The sequence below is a fragment of the Podarcis vaucheri genome, assembly GCF_965113315.1.
Source record: "Podarcis vaucheri genome assembly, chromosome: 12".
NCBI classification, from domain to species: domain Eukaryota; kingdom Metazoa; phylum Chordata; class Lepidosauria; order Squamata; family Lacertidae; genus Podarcis; species Podarcis vaucheri.
In genome coordinates, this window is record NC_138750.1 from 56,179,086 (window position 1) to 56,200,880 (window position 21,795).

Genomic DNA, 21,795 nt, shown 5'->3' on the forward strand with positions numbered 1-21,795 from the left:
TTGTTCCTGCAGTTTCCATCGAGGATATCCAAGACGTCAGGGCAGGCCACCGGACGGAAGGGATGGAAAGATACTGCAAGGATGTACCCGAGGATCGCTGCTTTTCCATCATCTTCAAAGACCACAGGAAGAACCTGGACCTCATAGCTGGCTCTGAAGCCGATGCCAATCACTGGGTGGCAGGCCTGGCCAAGATCATCGCCAAGAGCAACTCCATGAGCCAGCGGCAGAAATTACAACAGTATCCTTTTGTTTCGTTCTAGAATTATTATCACTAGCATGCATTTGTTTATCACATTTATATCCAGCTGTAACCTGAGATCCTCATTCCCTTCAAGGTAATCTTTTTTTGGGGAGGGCAGGGACACACCTGCTGGTGGTGGGTGGGGCCAGGAACAAAATGGGCGGAGCGTCCCATGCAAATGTTCCCTTTGTACAGAAGACTAGTTTCTACACAGAGTCACACAACCCTCTGTGGCCTCCATCAGGGAAGCAAGATGAGTTTTCAGAGTCCAAGGAGACATTATGGCCAGGCATGAACACTCAAGGAAGGTGTAAGGCAGGGAAAGTAGGGTGTAGGGCCTGAGGAGAGTAGTAGTAGTAGTAGTAGTAATTTATTACTCTGGGCAACTCCCAACAGAATATTGAAAACATGATAAAGCATCAAACATTAAAAACCTTCTGATACAGGGCTGCCTTCAGATGTTGTCTAAACGTCAGATACAGTGGTACCTCGGGTTAAGTACTTAATTCATTCCGGAGGTCCGTACTTAACCTGAAACTGTTCTTAACCTGAAGCTAATGGGGCCTCCTGCTGCTGCCGCACCGCCGGAGCACGGTTTCTGTTCTCATCCTGAAGCAAAGTTCTTAACCTGAAGCACTATTTCTGGGTTAGTGGAGTCTGTAACCTGAAGCGTATGTAACCCGAGGTACCACTGTAGTTATTTATTTCCTTGACATCTGATGGGAGGGGATTCAACAGGGCGGGCGCCACCACCAAGAAGGCCCTCTGCCTGGTTCCCTGTAGCCTCACTTCTTGCAGTGAGGGAACCACCAGAAGGCCCTCGCCGCTGGATCTCAGTGTCCGGGCTGAACGATGGGGGTGGAGTTGCTCTTTCAGGTATACTGAAGGCCAGACAGAGATATTCCGAGGGCGGCCTCTGGGCCTGAGGTTCCCTACTCCTTTTCTAAAGTGACAGGCTCCACCACTGGGTTGAGAACCAGCCGTTATGTTTGCTAAATCAGTGCCCCAAAGGACGACATTGGTTTCTGGAGAAAGCCCCTTCTTAACAGAGTGAAAACGTGACCCTATATATAAGCAGCAGAGATAGACACAGCCCATTTGATGGGGCATAATTGCCAGCTTTTAGTGACCATGCCTTCTGATTTGGGCCGTTTTCTTGGGAAACCCTGGTTTCTCAAAGACAAGCATGAGTTTGACGCTGTTTTTGAAGTTCGAGCTTGGACTTCTAAATTTAGATATTCGTCGGCCAGGGGTTTGATCCAGTTCAAACATTTTGAAAGCCAACTGCCTTTTTGAGCCGAGGCTTGGCTGAGGTCAACTCCCGCTGACTCTGTTTTGCGCAAGTCAGAGGTTTTCCTTGAAGCTGCAATTACCTGTATTATAATTAGCTAGGCATTTTAATATTTGGGTACGCTTGGGGAAAGATTAGTAGTCCGCTTGAAATGTGCTGCAAGCACTGATTCACAACACTTCTCTCTCTCTCTCTCTCTCTCTCTCTCTCTCTCTCTCTCTCTCTCTGTGTGTGTGTGTCATTGCAACCTTTAAATGACTTCTTCCAGTGCATTTAGCATGCTGAATTTTGCTTTGCCAACGTCTCACATGCACCATTAATATAAATCAGGGATGGGGAACCCTTTACACACCAAGGGCCACATTCCCCTCTGGAGGCCACATTCTGAGCAGTACCAGAGGCAAAAAAAAGGGGCAGAGTACAGCAGTACCTCGGTTTAAGAACAGTCCTGTTTACGAACGATTTGGTTTACGAACTCCTCAAAACCAGAAGTAGTGTCCCGGTTTGCGAACTTTACCTTGGTCTAAGAATGGAATCTGAACAGTTGGAAGGGCACCGACAGCGGGAGGCCTCAATAGGGAAAGTCCATCTCGGTTTAAGAATGGTTTCAGTTTAAGAACGGACTTCCGGAACGGATTAAGTTCGTAAACCAAGGTACCACTGTAATGGATGAAAATTTTAACTTGTACAGTGGTACCTCGGGTTACATACGCTTCAGGTTACATACGCTTCAGGTTACAGACTCCACTAACCCAGAAAAAAGCTTAGGATGTAATATTGGGAGAGGAGGGTTTTTGTGTGTGTGATGTAGGCACCTTAACAAGTGACTGAACAGCTGGATCCACGCCTGCTTGCGGAAGGCAGATAAGAACAAAGACAACAAGATGAGCTTTAAAGAGCTCAAGAACTTCATGAAAGAAGTCAACATACAAGTCGATGACAACTATGCCCGGAATATCTTTGAGGTAAGGAGAATTTAATTCGCCCACTTGCAAGCGTATTTTGTTATGAGGCAGTGGTGTTTCATGAAATGGTAGGGACCCGATCCTATGGACATTCTCTGGAAGGAAGCCTGATGGGATCCAGTGGGACCTCCTCTTGAGTAAAACATGTGGAAAGGGTAGGATTTTCACTCATTAGACCAGTGTGTGTGTGTATTCCTGACTCTCACAATTTTGTAGGAGGGATTCAGTTGAATATTGGAAATTTTGGGTTGCATAATTAAAGCGGATTAAAGCACACCAAATAGCAATGGAGCAGAAATTCAGTTTGGTTCACTTTTAAAGCCAAACCTACTGAATTCTTTCTAGAAAAATACACAAACCGAACTGACATAGCCGCCCTTCAAAATTCACACTTGTTTGAATTTTGCAATGCAGTTTGCCAAAAAAAATGCATATGGCTAGTGAAAAGGACACACACAAATACAAAAAAGTATGCAAGAAATGTGTATGTTAGGCAAGATTGCATACAAAAATGCAGGCAACCCCACCCCCAATTTACGCAGGGGTTACATTCTGAGGCATCGCATGTGTCAGGGAAATCACGTATATTTGAAATATCATTGGAGAAGCCTGTGAACACTCAATTCCTCCCCTTGTTGTGACGTTTTTGGGTCACTTCTGGGTTCAGTATGATGCATGTGTGTGCGGTCATGCACATATTGAATGTGCATAGGTACTTTAGGATAAATGTATGTTAAAATGCTAATGCAGTTTCATGAGGACTTAAGAAGCAGTGGCACAAAGTGATGTGGAAATGTGGAAACTGAATTTAAGATTGGAAAAAAAATGAGAAACTGAGGGAAACCGAAATTGAGAGAATCTCTCTTCTCTATTCTGAAGCCCTCAAGATGGCAGCTCCCTTTTCCAGCTCCCAGAATCCACTCTTCCTTCCCAACTTTATTTAGCCAAGTCCGATTCAGCCCTAAAGCAGAGAGAAAAAGGCCCGGTACGTCGGCGAGATCTGCCAATCATGTACTCCATGCTAGGCTGCAAAGTTGACCTTTTCCAATGACCCGTATCTGTTTTGCATTGTCTAGCCCTGGTTCAGGTTTCAACCCATAAAGAAGAAGGGTTTTTACCTCTTCTCTCTGCGTTCACAGCAATGCGACAAATCCCAGACGGACACTTTGGAAGACGACGAGATCGAGGAATTCTATAAGATACTGACCGAACGGCGCGAGATCGACGAGATCTTCTCTGAACACTCCAACGGTCAGGCCGTGATGTCGCTGGAGGATCTGGTGAGGTTCCTTCGAGAAGAACAGCGCGAGGAGAATGCAGGGCCTGAACTGGCGCTTTCTCTGATAGAGAGATACGAACCCAACGGAAGTGGTACGTTGGTAACCCTTTGGATTTGACAATATTTACACTGAATGCGTGCAGAGGAGGGAGGCCAGGACGATGAGGGATCTGGAAACCAAGCCTTATGAGGAATGGTTGAGGGAGTTGGGTATATGTTTAGAATGGAGAACAGGAGACTGAGAGCTGAGGTGGTAGCCATCTTCAAATATATGAAGGGCTGTCACATGGCAGGTGGAGCAAGCTTGCTTTCTCCCGCTCCAGAGGGTAGGGTCAGAACCAATGAATTTGAGTTATAAGAAAGGAGATGCTGACTAAACATCAGGAATAACTTTCTGATGGTATGAGTAGGCTATAGTTCATGGGTAGGCAAACTAAGGCCCGGGGGCCAGATCCGGCCCAATCGCCTTCTAAATCCGGCCCGCGAAAAGTCCGGGAATCAGCATGCTTTTACTCGAGTAGAATGTGTGCTTTTATTTCAAATGCATCTCTGGGTTATTTGTGGGGCATAGGAATTCGTTCATTCCCCCCCCCATATAGTCCGCCCCCCCCCACAAGGTCACAGGGACAGTGGACCGGCCCCCTGCTGAAAAAGTTTGCTGACCCCTGCTATACTTCCTCTCTCTCTCTCTCTCTCTCTCTCTCTCTCTCTCTCTCTCTCAATTTTCACCAGCAACACTATCAAAGCAGCTCACATAAATACAATAAAGGAAAACAATACGATTTAATCTCTGAAAATCAGAATTAAAACTGAATATTCAATGCCTAAAAGCTGGCAACCCCCCCCCAAAAAAACCCATTTCTTCACAGCCTGCCCCATTCTCAGTTTTGTCCTTTTCTTCTCCCCATTGTACTCCCCCCCTTTTTTTTACAGTCAAGGGACAAAATGTCATGACCAAAGATGGCTTCCAGATGTATTTGCTGTCTCCCCACGGAAACGTATTCAATCAAGCTCACATCCCCGTGTACCAGGACATGACCCAGCCGCTGAGCCACTATTACATATCGTCTTCGCACAACACCTACCTCATGGAGGACCAGCTGAGAGGACCCAGCAGCACCGAGGCTTACATCAGGTGCGGCACATCATCTCCCCTCTTCTGATGGAAGAGCCAAGAGAGCTGTCAGAGGGGCCTGGGAGAGGTGCTTCCATTTTAATTACCCACAGTGCCCCGGGGCACAGCATCACCCAAGGCATTGTGGGAAGTTAAAAAGGGCGGCACTCATCAGTCCCAGCAACTCGGTGCTCCTCAGCGTGCCGGGCAAACAATTTGTTTCAGAGCTGTAGTCCGAAAGATCTGGAAGCCATCAGGTCAGCAAAGGCTGGGGTAAGGGGAGAATTTGTGAGCAGCCACACGATACATTTGAAGCGGTATCACTTTAAACAGTCATGGCTTCCCCTGCAAAGAATCATGGGAACTGTAGTTTGTTAAGGATGCTGAGAGTTGTCAGGAGATCCCTATTCCCCCGCCTAGAACTACAATCCCCAGAGTTCCCTGGGAGGAGAGATTGGTTGCTAAACCATCTGGGAACCGCAGGTCTTGGGTGAGAAGCAGCCATCGTTCTGGCCATTGCTCAGCGACAAAACATTTGCTTTGTGTGGAGAAGGTCACCAATATCTGCAGACATGTCTGGGAAAGATTCCCTCCCTGAAACCCTAGAGGAGAGCTGTTGCCAGTCAGTGTCAACAGTATTACACCCTTGTGCACATTAACTGAAAGACACAATGTAGTTTATTGTAGAAAACTCACATATACATGTACAAAACTCACATATACATACATTTGTAACGGATATGACCGCCACTATTTTTAAGCTGATATGCAGATGACACAACCTTGATGGCAGAAAGTGAGGAGGAATTAAAGAACCTTTTATTGAGGGTGAAAGAGGAGAGCACAAAATATGGTCTGAAGCTCAACATCAAAAAAACGAAGATCATGGCCACTGGTCCCATCACCTCCTGGCAAATAGAAGGGGAAGAAATGGAGGCAGTGAGAGATTTTACTTTTTTGGGCTCCATGATCCCTGCAGATGGTGACAGCAGCCACAAAATTAAAAGATGCCTGCTTCTTGGGAGAAAAGCAATGACAAACCTAGACAGCATCTTAAAAAGTAGAGACATCACCTTGCCAACAAAGGTCCGTATAGTCAAAGCTATGGTTTTCCCAGTAGTGATGTATGGAAGTGAGAGCTGGACCATAAAGAAGGCTGATTGCCGAAGAATTGACGCTTTTGAATTATGGTGCTGGAGGAGACTCTTGAGAGTCCCATGGACTGCAAGAAGATCAAACCTATCCATTCTTAATGAAATCAGCCCTGAGTGCTCACTGGAAGGACAGATCGTGAAGCTGAGGCTCCAATACTTTGGCCACCTCATGAGAAGAGAAGACTCCCTGGTAAAGACCCTGATGTTGGGAAAGATGGAGGGCACAAGGAGAAGGGGACGACAGAGGACAAGATGGTTGGACAGTGTTCTCAAAGCTACCAGCATGAGTTTGTCCAAACTGTGGGAGGCAGTGGAAGACAGAAGTGCCTGGCGTGCTCTGGTCCATGGGTCATGAAGAGTCGGACATGACTAAACAACAACAATTTTTAAGCAGCATTTGAACACGGTTTGGCATGGAGTCTACTAGTTTCGATTTTCGGATCCCTGTACCACACTTGAATCAGCGCCTGAATGAGCTACTCCATAGTCGTACAGTCTACAGCATGGAGGCGAATTTTGCATATAGCCCACAAATTCTCGATGGGATTTACATCTAGGGAATTCCCTGGCCAATCAAGTACCTGTATATGCTGCTCTGTCGTGAATTTCCTCACCACTTTCGATGTGTGACATGGGGCTAGGTCGTGCTGCAATATCCCAGTACCTTCAGGATACCTCTTTTCCAGCTCTGGAATAACTCTCTTCGTAGAACCTCAGTATATTGTTGCAAGCACATCATTCCTTCTATTGGCTTCCGGCTTCCGGCACCATAATGATCAATTGACTTTTTGTGTTTGTTTTTAGTACAGGATGACGAGTCAGATAGAAAACATGCTTTGTTTCAATTAATTTGCAAAAGGGTGTAGGCTAGATGGAGCCCATGGGTCTGACTTTGTATAAGGCAGCTCCACATATATGGGCACCTCCTCCTTTCGCCGTTTCTGGGAATCTGGTTTTGAACAACTCCCAACAGACCCTGTTATGTTTTCTTTGCAGAGCCCTGACCAAAGGCTGCCGGTGTGTAGAGCTGGATTGCTGGGACGGGCCTAATTCGGAGCCTGTCATTTACCACGGCTACACGCTCACCTCCAAGATCCTCTTCTGCGATGCCATCAAAGCCATCAAGAACTACGCTTTCAAAGTAAGGGCGACTCCTCTCCCTCCAGCCAGCACCCTAGCTTTAAATCTCTTTATGCCTTTTGTACCGTTGTGGTCTAAACCATTGAGCCTAGGACTTGCTGATCAGAAGGTCGGTGGTTTGAATGCCCACGACGGGGTGAGCTCCCGTTGCTCGGTCCATGCTTCCTGCCAACCTAGCAGTTCGAAAGTGCAAGTAGATAAATAGGTACCACTCCAGTGGGAAGGTAAATGGCGTTTCCATGCACTGCTCTGGTTCACCAGAAGCGGCTTAGTCATGCTGGCCACATGACCCGGAAGCTATATGCTGGCTACCTTGGCCAATAAAGCGAGATGAGTGCTGCAACTCCAGAGTCGACGGCGACTGGACTTAATAGTCAGGGGTCCCTTTACCTTTACCATTACAAGACACTTTGAGACATGCCGCGAGCAAGAAATGAAAATAGCAACATTTTTTTTTTTTTAAGTCCCAGTTAAAATGCCCGGGTGAATTTATTGCTTAAAAAACCTACATGCCTAAAGTCAAGCTATGCAGGAACCCGATGGGCTTTTTGGGGGAGGCTTTTCGGCACCGGTGTTGCTGCAATCTGGGGCAATTGCTTTTTCTGAGAAACTAACTGAGAGAGCACACACCCAGAATGGTGCAACTGATCCTGATGATTTTGCTAAAATATGACAAATGGAAACCCTGATGTCCGGCAACCACCAAATAAGCATATACCGTAGATTAGGGATGAGCAAACTTTTTCAGTAGGGGGCTGGTCCACTGTCCCTCAGACCTTGTGGGGAGCCAGACTATATATATTTTTTGGGGGGGAATGAATGAATTCCTATGCCCCACAAATAACCCAGAGATGCATTTTAAATAAAAGCACGCATTCTACTCATGTAGAAACACCTTGATTCCCAGACCACCCGAGGGCCGGATTTAGAAGGCGATTGGGCTGGATCCGGCCCCCGGGCCTTCGTTTGCCTACCCATGCCATAGATGTATTAAGACATCTGTTGCCTTAGACTTGTGTTCTGGGGGAGGGGGAAGACCAAGTGTTTGGATAATGTTTCTTGAAAATGTTTAAATTATTATTATTATTATTATTATTATTTTTAAAGAAGACCCTGCTCTGTGGGCCCCTCAATTTTACTTCCCCAGAAGCAAGCACCCAGCAGAGCAGGACCTTTCTTGAAGAGCTCAAGGGCTGGAGTCACTCGTACGGGAGGAAAACAGCAGTTATTCATGTATTAATGTCACTGTTCTCTCCCCTCCCCCCCACAGACCTCTCCTTATCCTGTCATCATATCCCTGGAGAACCACTGTAGTCTTGAGCAGCAGAAAACGATGGCGTACCACATGCACAACATCTTGGAAGACATGCTGTTGGTGGCGCCAGTCGACTCCAATGCTTCCGAGCTCCCTTCGCCGGAGGTGAGTTCAGCTGCGTTTTATCAGCATGTAAAACGCTGCAGCTGCCATCTTGGTTGACAAACTAAGTTGGGGGTGGGGAACCTGTGGCCCTCCAGATGTTGTGGGACTACAGCTCCCCTCAGCCCCAGACAGCATTGACTGATGGTTTGGGATGATAGAAGAATGGTCCTTCCCAGACCATTGGCCATGCTTCCTGAGGCTGATGGGAATTGGAGTCCCACCATGTCTGGAGGGCCAGAGATACTGATCCTGTTCCACCATTTGCACCCTTTGCCGCTGTTATATCTCTTTTTTTTCTTTTCCTTTTTCCTCTAGCAATTAAAGGGGAAAATTCTCGTGAAAGGGAAGAAGCTGAGCCCAGAGACGGAAGAAGTCTCTGATGAGGATGAAGCGGCTGAAATGGAAGACGAAACTGTGAAGATTGAGGTGGAGAGGAAAAGGACGGTGAGCCTCATGGGCCATGTTAGCAATTCCAGGCCCTGATTTTGCGTGTTCTTAGCAACTGCTAGGGACGCGGGTGGCGCTGTGGGTTAAACCACAGAGCCTAGGTTGGCGGTTCGAATCCCCGCAACGGGGTGAGCTCCCGTTGCTCGGTCCCTGCTCCTGCCAACCTAGCAGTTCAAAAGCACATCAAAGTGCAAGTAGATAAATAGGTACCACTCCGGTGGAAAGGTAAAAGGCGTTTCCATGCATTGCTCTGGTTCACCAGAAGCGGCTTAGTCATGCTGGCCACATGACCTGGAAAAACTGTCTGCAGACAACCACCGGCTCCCTCGGCCAATAAAGCGAGATGAGCGCCGCAACCCCAGAGTCGGTCACGACTAAACTTAATGGTCAGGGGTTCCTTTACCTTTACCTTACTCTGAGTAAGACGAGCACCGTCTACAACCATGGAGATTGAGAGGCCGGTGGGTTGTTTCACTTCCTGCCTCCCACCCCTGAAACTATGATGAATTCTCAGTTTTCTACCTTGTTCCTTGTCCCTTTTTAGAGTGAAAAACTGAAGCTTGCCCAGGAGCTATCTGACACGGTGGTCTACTGCAAAAGTGTCCACTTCCAAGGTTTCAATAATACCGATTGCAATGAAATGTCATCCTTCAGCGAAAGCAAAGCTTTGAAGCTGGCCCAGGAATCTGGTAAGTAGCCCATTGCCTCATCTGGTGTGCTCAAAAGAGAGATCCACCGACCGACCATAACCCAAGAACATGGTGTTCGTGTGTGACCTAAAGTAAAACGCTGCAGTGTGGAGTGCGCTGCTATTCACGATGCTAGCCATCCATTCCCATGATACTCCATTCCAGCCAGCTAGCCATGCCCACATCAAGGAAATTCCATTCCAACCCACCCACCCACCATTTTCTATTTATTCCCTGCTAATAACCAGCCAGCATTCCATGGCTATTGATCATGCTCAGTCCTTACTGGGCTGTTTTTTGTGGGGGTGTCTCCCCTACTCTTGAACTCCCCCATCTTATAAGCTTACAAGGAGGGCATGCCAAACCACTCCTTCCCCCTATTTCTCGGTTCCGGCACCACCCATTCACAGGTATACTGCTGCTGAACCTGCAAGCTGTTTGGCCAGCGTCACTAATAATGCTCGGTATATTTGTTTTGTCAGATCCTGGTGGCCACATTCACGTGTGATAGCCTTAAATAATTTTTTAAATTGAATTTTACATTCTTATCATGCTAACAACATTTCAGGGATGTGGGTGGCGCTGTGGGTTAAACCACAGAGCCTAGGACTTGCTGATCAGAAGGTCGGCAGTTCGAATCCCCTCGATGGGTTGAGCTCCCGTTGCTCGGTCCCTGCTCCTGCCAACCTAGCAGTTCGAAAGCACGTCAAAGTGCAAGTAGATAAATAGGTACCGCTCCAGCGGGAAGGTAAACGGCGTTTCCGTGCGCTGCTCTGGTTTGCCAGAAGCGGCTTAGTCATGCTGGCCACATGACCCGGAAGCTGTACTCTGGCTCCCTTGGCTAATAAAGCGAGATGAGTGCCACAACCCCAGAGTCGGTCACGACTGGACCTAATGGGCAGCGGTCCCTTTACCTTTTTAACAACATTTCAATTCATCAGAATCAAAGAAATACATTCCCCAAATTCCCCACCCCCGACTTCCCTCAACTTCCTCTTCTGGTTTTTTTACATATTCATTCCCCCTGCTTGCTTTGTTATATCTTCATATAAATTCTTTATATTAGTTATTATCTCTTATCATTTTAACATCATCTTTAAAATTTCTGTATTTATTTTTGTTAATTGCAAGTGTTTACTCAAACCCTGCTAGTGAGTCCATTCCTTTACATTGTTTCTGTAAATACAACATAAATGGTTCCCAATCTTTTTAAAATTCTCTATTGTCTTTGTTTCTAATTCTTTCTGTTAACTTCACCGTTTCCGCATATGCCATCAGTTTTTGTAGCCATTCTTCTTTGGTTGGTATTTCATCACTTTTCTATCTTTGGGCTAGCATCCTAGCCGCAGCCGTAGCATACATTAAAAAGTTTCTTCTTTCCTCTTGTCCGATCTTGACCTGAAGTGCCTAATAAAAAAGCTTCTGGTCTTTTAGCAAACATTATCATAAACATTCTCTTAATTTCATTATAAATCATATCCCAATAATTTTCAATCATTCTGCAATTCCACCACATATGAAAAAAGTGCCTTCTTTACATTCCCAACACTTATTGGAGCCTCATGTGTGATAGCCTTAATTATGTGTTGTACAGTGGTACCTCGGGTTACATACGCTTCAGGTTACATATGCTTCAGGTTACAGACTCTGCTAACCCAGAAATAATACCTCGGGTTAAGAACTTTGCTTCAGGATGAGAACAGAAATCGCACGGCGGTGGCACGGCAGCAGCAGGAGGCCCCATTAGCTAAAGTGGTGCTTCAGGTTAAGAACAGTTTCAGGTTAAGAACGGACCTCCGGAACGAATTAAGTACGTAACCAGAGGTACCACTGTACGAAGAAGAGTTTTCCGCCCTCACAACCCTAATCTGTCTCTCTGGGTCACCCACAGTTTCATTATGATTAGAGGAGGAGAAAGAAATTGTCATTTTTTTTCTGTTCTCATTCCAGGGACCGACTTTATCCATCACAACATCAGGCATCTGAGCAGAATCTACCCTGCAGGATGGAGGACGGATTCGTCTAACTTCAACCCTGTTGACATGTGGAATGTGGGGTGCCAAATTGGTAAATTGGGTTGTTAAAATCAACATGGCTTATTTAGTTGTGAATAACTGGGGGTGAAAGGGGGCTGTGAAGTAATCTTATCTCTGTCTTTCTGTCTGTTTGTCTTACCACCTGCCCTTCCCTTTAAGGCCCCAGAGTGGTTACATCATTAAAACACAATATTAAAATTGGTTCAAAACATATTACAGTCCTAAAAATGAGGCGGGTGTGGCGATCACACAGGATCCCGGGACGTTTCACCATCTATTGATCCCTGTGCCATCACTTTATTTCTTGCTGCCACCACCCAGGCCCTACCTGGTACAATACAGAGTCCAGTCAGGGTTAAATTGGAACATAAACTTCTGTTTATTTATTGCAGTTTAATAGGCGTGTGGTTTCATAAACGGTATCGGTCAATTACATTTATATCCAGACCTATAACTTCCGCTCACTAAACTACCTCTCAGATAGTTAGCGTATTTTTCGCTCTATAAGACGCACTTTTCCCTCTCCAAAAATTAAGGGGAAATGTGTGTGTGTGTCCTATGGAGCGAATGCAGGCTCCATGGCTTCAGCGATAGCAACACGAAGCCTCCGAAGCAAGTGGGAGCGCTCCCGCTGCGCTCCGGAGGCTTCGCGTTGCTTTTGCGCACCGACCCCTCTCTCTCTCCAGGCTTCAGGGATAGCTGCCTGAAGCCTTTGGAGTGCAGCGGGACACCGCGCTGTGCTCCAAAAGCTTCGGGGTTAGCTGCGCAAAGTCTCCGCAGGGCAGCGGGGTGAAGTCACCCCACTGCCCTGCAGAGGCTACAAACGCTGTCCCCGAAGCCTCAAGCCTTTGGAGTGCAGTGGGAACACACGCTGCGCTCCAAAGGCTTTGCATCAGCAAAATGGAAAAAATTTAAAGACTATCTACAGAAATACTGTAAAATTAATGAATGTTAAAGGGACGTTCGTTTGAAAATAAGCGGTGTTGGTTAAAAGATTAATAAGAATATGCAAATATGGATTGACAATGGTGGAAAATATATATTTATTATAGGTTTAGATGTTGAGTAAGGATAAATGACAGAGGGCAAGGATTTGCTGAATTAAATATCTGAACTGGAATACAAAAAGGGAGGTGTGAGGAGGTCAAGAAACTAGTGAATGAAGTATAAGATATGAAAATACTAATTTTTTTCTGGCTTGTTTTTTGGTGTTTCTTCTTTTTTTCCTATTCTGTTAACTATTTTCTATTGTGTACTTTTATGTGTTTTGTATTTTCTAATTTTTGTAGTTTTTTGGCTTTTGTATTTTATGTTTAAATTTGGAAGCTTTTGATTGTTTATGAAACTTTAATAAATATTATTATAAAAACAAAAAAAAACAAAGGCTTTGCATCAGCAAAAGGAAACTGAAGCCTTTGGAGTGCAACGTGAGGTCCCGCTGCGCTCTAAAGGCTTCAGGGATCTTTAAGGCTGGCGGTGGGGGAAAGCCGCGCTCGCCCCCCCAGCCCCACAAGCTCGGGGGGCAGTGGCAAGGCTGTGTGCAGCCTTTGTGCTGTTCCCTGACCTGCTCTTGAATGCACCTTGAACGTACCTTGTTTTAGAGAATTCCCCCCCCCTGTTCTCCCCCTCCTATGGTCCGGTGCGTCCTATAGAGCGAAAAATATGGTACACCTCAAGTGTCAAAAGCCAGGATAAACAGGTGCATTTTCAGCATTCTCTGGAAGCTGTACAACAACTCTCCATGGCGCAACAAAAGCAAGGACTCCATTTCCAGAAGATGACAATGTTCTGTAAATCTGCTATCGTGCCACCATTCAACGGGTTAAGGGCTACTAATGATCATACACACCTAAATGAAGCATTGGCTTGTAAAATAATAATTTGCCAATTAATTGTATGTATTTCTACCCCCCTTCCCCAGTTGCCTTGAATTTTCAGTCCAAGGGAACCGATATGGATGTCTACCAAGGCCGGTTCCAGGAAAACGGCTTTTGTGGGTACGTCCTAAAGCCGGAATTTCTGCGGGATGAGCAGTCCAGGTTCAACCCCAAGGCGGTCTCAGAAGGGCCGTGGTGCACCAAGAAGAAACTCCAGGTGAAGGTAGGAATTGGAAACGAGGATTACATGCATTTCTCTGAAGTCCAAAGTTGGTGCCCCAGCGCTGTTCCTTATTGTCCCCTGGATGGCTTCCAAGTCACAATGGGCACTCAAGACCCAACAACTGTCCCCCTCTTTCTCCCTTACAGGTCATCACAGGCCAGCAACTGCCCAAGGTGAACAAGAGCCAAAACTCCATTGTGGACCCCAGGGTGATAGTCGAGATCCACGGCGTCCAGAGGGACAACGAGAAGAAGCAAACCACCGTCATTGACAACAATGGTAAGAGGAGGAGTCACTTGTGAGTCTTCACCAGCTGAACTCATCACTGCCTCTTGGCCTCCTTCTCTCCTGCTTCAGCTTCTGCTTCTCATTCTGGACTTCTCTCTGCCCCAGACTCTCCCTGCTCACTAAACCCTGTTACCTCTTCCATTCCCAACACTTCCTCTTCCCAGTCTTCTCTCTCTGGCTGCTCATTGTCATCCCACCACCATTCCCCGGGCTCTGAGCCTTCTTCCCTTAGGGGTTCCCCAGCTGGTTCCTCCCACCATTATTCTGCATCCAACCAGTCCTTGACACCAAGGCACTTAGAAACCATGAGCTTAAAGTCCAGCCCAGTGGTTCTGCTGCATAGCGATTGAAAAAGAACCAAGATTTTGGCAGCCATACCTTCTGGGATGCTACTCTGACAAACCCCTTGGCTCCTAGCTTGGAGAGGGTCTTTCTTCTTGCTGTAGCTGGGTAAATGGAGATTCAATAGTGGCTTTGTTCATTTGTTCTCCGGTGAAGGAAAAAGCTGAAGCTGTTCTTCTTTGTCCAGGACGCCTTACAAAAGGGCCTTTCATTGCTTCCTGGAAGGGGAAAGGGAGCCTGAATCCAAAATTACCAATAGCTGGCAAAAGCCTTGGTTGTATATTCTCCCAACATGGGGCGATGGGTTGCTTGGCTTTCAGCCCAACTGAAAACCGATTCAAGTGTGCACGTGGTACAGTCCTCTCAAAAGGCTATATCACCTTGCAAAGGAGTTGGGGTGAAGGGGATTGCCGTTTTGGAAACTCCCACTATGGCACGATCTCCTTGGCATGTGGAAAGCTTACACGCCAGGGAGAAGAGGAGATATGTTAGTCAACAAATATCTCAGGGGCTTTCACGTGAAAGATGAACAAGCTTGTTTCCTCCTGCTCCGGAGGGTGGGACCCGAATCAATGGCTTCAAGCTACAAGAAAGGTGTGCAGAACTGGATACAGAACTCCCAGTGGGGTTTGACCAAGGCAGAATAGAGTGGGACTATTACTCCACGCGGGTGGCGCTGTGGGTTAAACCACAGAGCCTAGGACTTACCGATCAGAAGGTCGGCTGTTCAAATCCCCACGACGGAGTGAGCTCCCGTTGCTCGGTCCCAGCTCCTGCCAACCTAGCAGTTTGAAAGCACATCAAAGTGCAAGTAGATAAATAGGTACTGTTCCGGTGGGAAGGTAAACGGTGTTTCCGTGCGCTGCTCTGGTTCGCCAGAAGCAGCTTAGTCATGCTGGCCACATGACCCGAAAGTTGTACGCCGGCTCCCTCGGCCAATAAAGCGAGATGAGCGCCGCAACCCCAGAGTCGGACACAACTGGACCTAATGGTCAGGGGTCCCTTTATTTTTTTATTACTTCTCTTGATTGGCTCACTTTGCTTCTGTTGATGCAGCCCAGAGAGAGAGAGAGAGAGAGAGAGAGAGAGAGAGAGAGAGAGAGAGAAAGGAAAAGCAAGTCTCTGAACATCTTTTCTATCAATCAAAGATGAGGCCAGATTTTTCTATCTTGTACGGATCTAGCCTACTGGAAAGCTGTTCAGACTTGTACATCTCTGTGTTGCCCGTGTTTGTCTTTTCTTCCTTCCTCATCCAACACACTCTCTCCCCCCCAGGCTTTAACCCCAGATGGGATGAAGCGTTTCAGTTTGACATCGACGTCCCTCAGCTCGCTCTGGTTCGTTTCATGGTGGAAGACTTTGACGCGTCGACCAAAAATGACTTTATTGGGCAATTCACAGCTCCCTTCACAAGTTTGAAGCAAGGTGAGTCTTCCCATCTTAACCTTCAGAACAAACTCTTCATTTGAAGCTTAGAGTAACAGGGAGTTTCTGGGGCCAGCTAACAACTGGGTGTTGTTGTTTTTTTAAAGTTATCTCTCCTTTTTAAGTGTAATGTCTCTATCAATATGGTTGGCAGGTCTTCATGAACGACGAACCCCAAAATTTTGCATCCTCTCCAAACCCGTGCCAAAGTTTTGCAGTCATTTTGCAGTGAAAACTTTGGCACCAGTTTGGAGTGAATCAGACAATGTTGGATTTTTGGGTTTGAACCCCACTTTGATGTATCAATTACTCAGTTGGGGGGGCGTGCTGCAAAACGTGGGGGTTTTGTTTGCTGCAAAACGCTGCAAAATGACTGCAAAACTTTGGCACAGGTTTGGAGAAGATGCAAAATTTTGGGGTTCGTAGTTAATAAGCGGGGACGCGGGTGGCGCTGTGGGTTACACCACAGAGCCTAGGACTTGCTGATCAGAAGGTCGGCAGTTTGAATCCCCACGACGGGCTGAGCTCCCGTTGCTTGATCCCTGCTCCTGCCAAACTAGCAGTTCGAAAGCACGTCAAAGTGCAAGTAGATCAATAGGTGCCGCTCCGGCAGGAAGGTAAACACCGTTTCCGTGCGCTGCTCTGGTTCGCCAGAAGCGGCTTAGTCATGCTGGCCACATGTACGCCGGCTCCCTCGCCAGTAAACCGAGATGAGCGCCGCAACCCCAGAGTCATCCGCGACTGGACCTAATAGTTAGGGGTTCCTTTACCTTTACCTTTTTGGTTAATAAGCCCTGTTGGGGGCTGCCTTGTGGGCTGAAATTCAGGGGATAGGGCTGTAACCAACATTAGTCCCACTCAGAGTAAACCCAGTGAAGTTAATTAACATGACTAACTTGGGTTCGTTAATTTCAAGGGGTCTGCAACAACAGATACACCACACTGTTTACGAACCTCCCAGGTGTCTTATAGTACCACAGCGCCCTCTACTGCCCAGATCAGGCAGCGCTTCCCAAATTCCTGATAATCCAAGACACACTTTTCTGAATTATTATTGGTGACACGTGTAAGAGGAGTTGGCCACCTTCAGAGAACCCAGTTTATAGCACACTTTCTCTTAATATATGCAGATTTGTTGCTGGAGAACTGCAGGAATGTACAGGTTTCAAAGGCTATCTGCTTTTTCAAGTTGTTGTGTTTTGGAAAGAGCGAATTAGGCCACGTTAAAACTGAATTTCTCCCCCATCTCTACGTTGCGTCCTCCAGTCCCCCTGGCATGTGTGAGTCTGATTGTTGCCACTCCCAGTGCCAGCTATTGAAAGATAACACCACAATATAATCTCTCTCTCTCTCTCTCTCTCTCTCTCTCTCTCTCTCTCTCTCTCTCTCTCTCTGATAACCTCCAGGCTATCGCCACATTCATCTCTTGACGAAGAACGGAGACCAGTACCCTTCTGCCACGCTCTTCGTACACATCAATATTACGGATGCTTACTAAAAGGACAATTTTCTCGGACCGCTCAAGGGACAGGTCCCTGCTTTCCCTTTCCAAATGAACTTGCCTACCAAGCTGGGAAGAGAGAGACCTCAAACACTACCCTGGTTTTCAGCTGATGTGGAATCCCCACAACATCCCCGGAGAGCAGGAAATGGACAAATGAGTCGAGCCAACCACCGCAGAGGTCATTGCGTAAACCGCCTTGCTGCATTCAGAAAGCATCATGGAGAATTGCTGCTCCAAGTGCCTGTAAAAGGCCATGTTCTGTTGTGGTTGGGAAGCTGGGCTATCCTCCTTATCATGGGTAGGCAAACTAAGGCCCAGGGGCAGGATCCAGCCCAATCGCCTTAATCCGGCCCACGGACGGTCCGGGAATCAGTGTGTTTCTACATGAGTAGAATGTGTCCTTTTATTTAAAATGCACCTCTGGGTTATTTATGGGGCCTGCCTGGCATTTTTACATGAGTAGAATGTGTGCTTTCATTTAAAATGCATCTCTGGGTTATTTGTGGGGCATAGGAATCCGCCCCCCCCCACAAGGTCTGAGGGACAGTGGACCGGCCCCCTGCTGAAAAAGTTTGCTGACTCCTATCCTAGCTGCTGTTTCTGGGGGAAAGGAGAAAAAGAGCTAGCTTTACAATCATGGAGAGAAGCACGAAAATTGAGATAGGGACAGGCACAGGAGATTGTTACTTCAGTCCTTTAAGGCTGGGAGGTCCACACACTGGCCACTGTCCCCCCTCTGTTGTCTCTGAAGACCTCATCTGGACTGTAGCACTGGCTTCAGGCATGTTCTGAGTCAGATCCGAGATGTGGCTTCTGCACTTCTGTGTCCTTTCCGCTTGTTTCCATGACTCTGTTTCCTCCCTGATGTCCGATGGTTACTGACTTCCTTTGTGCTCTCGGGCAGCAAGGTGCCAGTTCTTCCCGACGTCACCTTTCAGGGTTTTCACTTTTTCAAGTTTCCAGTCCTCATGATAAGTAAGGCAAGCTTAAAAGCGTAAAGGCGATTTCCGATGCAATTTCGAAAGCTAAGGAAAGGTGTTGAACGATGTACACATCGTTTTAAGAAAGCACACATTCCGCTGCTGGCTGCTGCAAGCTGTGTAAATTATTCCAATCAAGCAGACTTGCGCAATGTTTAATTCTACTTCTAGCAGCAGCCAAAATCCCTCCTTTGCAACTTCTCTGACTTCTGAAATTTAACTGGGCATCGCTCACCTTTTAAGTGATAATTTACCCATTGGCTGAAACAAGAGATTCTCAAGAAGCTGATTTCTGGGGCCAGTGTTGCATTCTGTGTTTCTGCTGCGCTAGAGTGGACTAGCAATGTACTCCCAGCCGTATTTCATAACTGTAAAAATGTGATTTTTAATTTTTTTTAGACATTAAGACGTAAGCACTGTCCTTGAACTTTCCCAAAACAGTGTCAGGGTATTGGGCTTTTTTCAGTTTTAGAAGCTGAGGCATCAATCATCACATTGTGAATTTGCTAGATGCTACTTTTTTTTGTAAATTTTGTAATTTTGTTCAGTCTTTTTAGAATTAATTATTACATTATTTTTAGGCGAAAGCAGCCAAGGAGCAGGTCCATTGTACAGTCACACCCTCTCTTTTCTTAGTAGCTTGGAAACTGTTCTGAATTTGAAGGGGTGAGGATATAGACTGGGGTTTAATCAGTCTCATAGGCCATTATCCAAAGATGATTGTTGCCTGTGGAAATTTATCCCAACATTAGCAAATTCAGCCGCTTGAAAGAAACTGCCTGTTATAAAATATGATAATTCTGTTTTTTCAAATATTGGGTTTCCCCCAGCTGGTTCTGAATTACTACTGCTTTTGAACATGATGCAATTGTATCTAAGGTTTTCCGTGAAATGGTGAGGACTATAATCTTTTGGAGAGTTTACATAACCTCACATCAAAAAGCTTTGAATCAGAGTCCTGTTGTGCCACCGTTCTGCCTCTTTTACATTACATGTGAGATACACTACAAAACCCATGCCCTCAATCCACCTAAAGCTGAATGCTTTTTAAGCGTTCTGTAGATTTCAGTGGGAAAGAATTAAAAATGCACTTAATTCTCCCAGTGATATCTACGAGTTTTAAATGGCTCTGGATCTTTGCTGCATGTTACACTGTGATCTATAGCAAATTGTGAAAATGCTATGCTACTGACAATGTCATACCAAATCCTCTTATTTTATATGTGGGCCCAGCCTCTAAAACTCACTTTGGGGGAGGGGTGGAATCCTGAGAGCCATGAAACGCACTGCAAATTTATTAAACGGGAAGGTGGTTTCTAAAAGCCGTTCCATTTTCCCTTTCTTGCGGCGAACATTATCTCATTTCTCAAGGCGCTATGATGAACTGTGTCGCCTCTTCCCCCCAAACACTTCCATCTGGGATTTTGTAATGGAAAAGCCACGTAATGCCTTATTGCGGTAACTGTAAGGTCCTGGTCTAGCACTTTTTAAAAAAAGGATTGGGACCTTATAACTGCCCCAGCCTTATTCTGTTTGTGTAGAAGACAATCACGGGGTGGTAAACTTGAATAATGGTTGAGACGTTGATGGTTGAGATGCAACTGTAGCTGACTTTTAACAGATATTCCATAAGTGGAGCCCTGACTGTGTCATAATGCAATAGCTGAATCCAATGGGGATCTTGGGCTTGTGTAAGACATAGAATCATAGAGTTGCCATCCAAGAAATAAATAAAAATCAGCCTTCTCCAATTGTGGCATTCCAGGTGCTTTAGACTACAACAGTGATGTGAGCCGAAGTCCAAAACATCTGGATAGAAAAGGCCATCTAGTCCAACTTGCAATGCACAATGTCAGCCTATCATTTGCAGTCTTGTACTGTTGTGCTCCTGTTGTTTACACGACAAAAATAGTTTGCCCAACAACACCAGTGCTCCCACTTCTTGCCCTGACATGACAGTGGATCTTGCCTAAATGGGTTATATCCCATGTCAGTCATACTGTTGAGTAGACCCATTGGAACTGGCAAACGCAGCTAATGAAAGCCCCTTTATTTCAGCGGATCTGCCTTCGAGTACTGCTTAGCGAGATATAACCCAATCATTCTGCAAACAAAACTGACTTTTATATTGCGGTTTTTTAAAATTTAAAAATGCCATATAAAGCTACAGAGTTAGAGGGTTGACAAGAGTACGATATAAATAATATATTTTTTAACTGCGATTAAAATGAAAAGTGAAAAAAAAGAATCGTGTTTCTCTGCCTCATCTTTTCCTGTTTATTTTTCTTACTGGGTTCACCTGATGTGTAAATGCACATGGCCAACTAAACTGGATTAGCTCAAGCTCTTCCTACCTTGAACTCTGCCACCCCCAAATGCTCACTTTTTCTTGAATGGCAGGATTGTACACCTGCCCTCCCATCTGTTCTGACCAGAGGAGAGGTTCAAGAAACTGCTCTCTGAGCAAGCATGGCAGGGGACAATGAAGTCTTTCCCCCCAGTGATGGCGGGAGCATTTTCTGCTCTTTCAGACACAACAGCCATTTTGTATTATGCCTGATGGCAGCCATTTTGTTGCTGAAACCCACCGCAACGTCTTAAGAATCCAAATGGCCCACTGGTCAAAATAGGTTGGCGACTACTACTGTGGCTCTATGTATCTTTTAACCTCCATGTCAGGGTCTCCTACCCAGACACTGGTTCCTTCTCCCGTTCCAAGATTGGGAAAAGTCATTCAAAGAGCTCTACCACATGATAAACCATGGTGGGATTGACCACAATTCCTTCCTCTTGGGGGCAAAATGGAAGACAAAACAGGAGCGTCCCAGTTTCACTTGCTGATTTCGTCACGAATGAAGCTACCGCATGTAGATTTATGAAAAACGTGTTGGGGTTGGAACTTAACGGGTTAAGTTCTTCCCATGATGCCACACCATTCTGACGTCAGTTTTCGAAGCTTGGGAGGAGCTTGGGAGGAGTTTTGCCATTCTCACTCTATGCTGTGAGGGGAAAAGAGCAGTCCCAAAATGGCTGCGAGAAGTCCTGGAGATTTCTGAGGAAATGTTGGAATAAACAGCTGTAAATAGACAAACCGGTGCTGTGTGTGTTTGTCTGAAGCTAAGCTAAGCTACGTGACAGTTTTACACCGCTGTGAGTCACTCTGCTGAGACGTGACTGAGAGCTGCGCAAGAGGAAGTGTGCCGGGCGGCCATAAATCGCTAATTGGAGTCGCAAATCAATTAGCGGGGACCGCGGCTGACCAACAAACAGCCAGAGGTTATGGGTAACCTTAATCACCTATCGTAAACCTGTCACGGGAGGCTGCCGGGAGCTTTGAAATCTGCGGTGTCGAGCAGAGAAGCACGGCAGGAGGCGGA

General features: G+C 46.2%; 1 protein-coding gene across 2 annotated transcripts in view; it reads left to right on the forward strand.

The window, feature by feature from the left end:
- The window catches only part of PLCD1 (phospholipase C delta 1), a 67,275-nt gene extending 49,323 nt beyond the window's left edge, over positions 1-17,952 (forward strand). For both annotated transcript variants that reach the window (XM_082192306.1, XM_082192305.1), the window contains exons 3-15: positions 13-241; positions 2,371-2,500; positions 3,640-3,871; positions 4,713-4,914; positions 7,044-7,188; positions 8,458-8,607; positions 8,923-9,051; positions 9,599-9,743; positions 11,694-11,810; positions 13,701-13,879; positions 14,026-14,158; positions 15,785-15,934; positions 17,341-17,952. In XM_082192306.1, coding sequence (XP_082048432.1) covers positions 13-241; positions 2,371-2,500; positions 3,640-3,871; positions 4,713-4,914; positions 7,044-7,188; positions 8,458-8,607; positions 8,923-9,051; positions 9,599-9,743; positions 11,694-11,810; positions 13,701-13,879; positions 14,026-14,158; positions 15,785-15,934; positions 17,341-17,432 — 2,033 coding nt within the window. In that variant the 3' untranslated portion in view covers positions 17,433-17,952. The remainder of the gene's footprint in view (positions 1-12; positions 242-2,370; positions 2,501-3,639; positions 3,872-4,712; positions 4,915-7,043; positions 7,189-8,457; positions 8,608-8,922; positions 9,052-9,598; positions 9,744-11,693; positions 11,811-13,700; positions 13,880-14,025; positions 14,159-15,784; positions 15,935-17,340) is intronic.
- Positions 17,953-21,795: the final 3,843 nt, after the last annotated feature.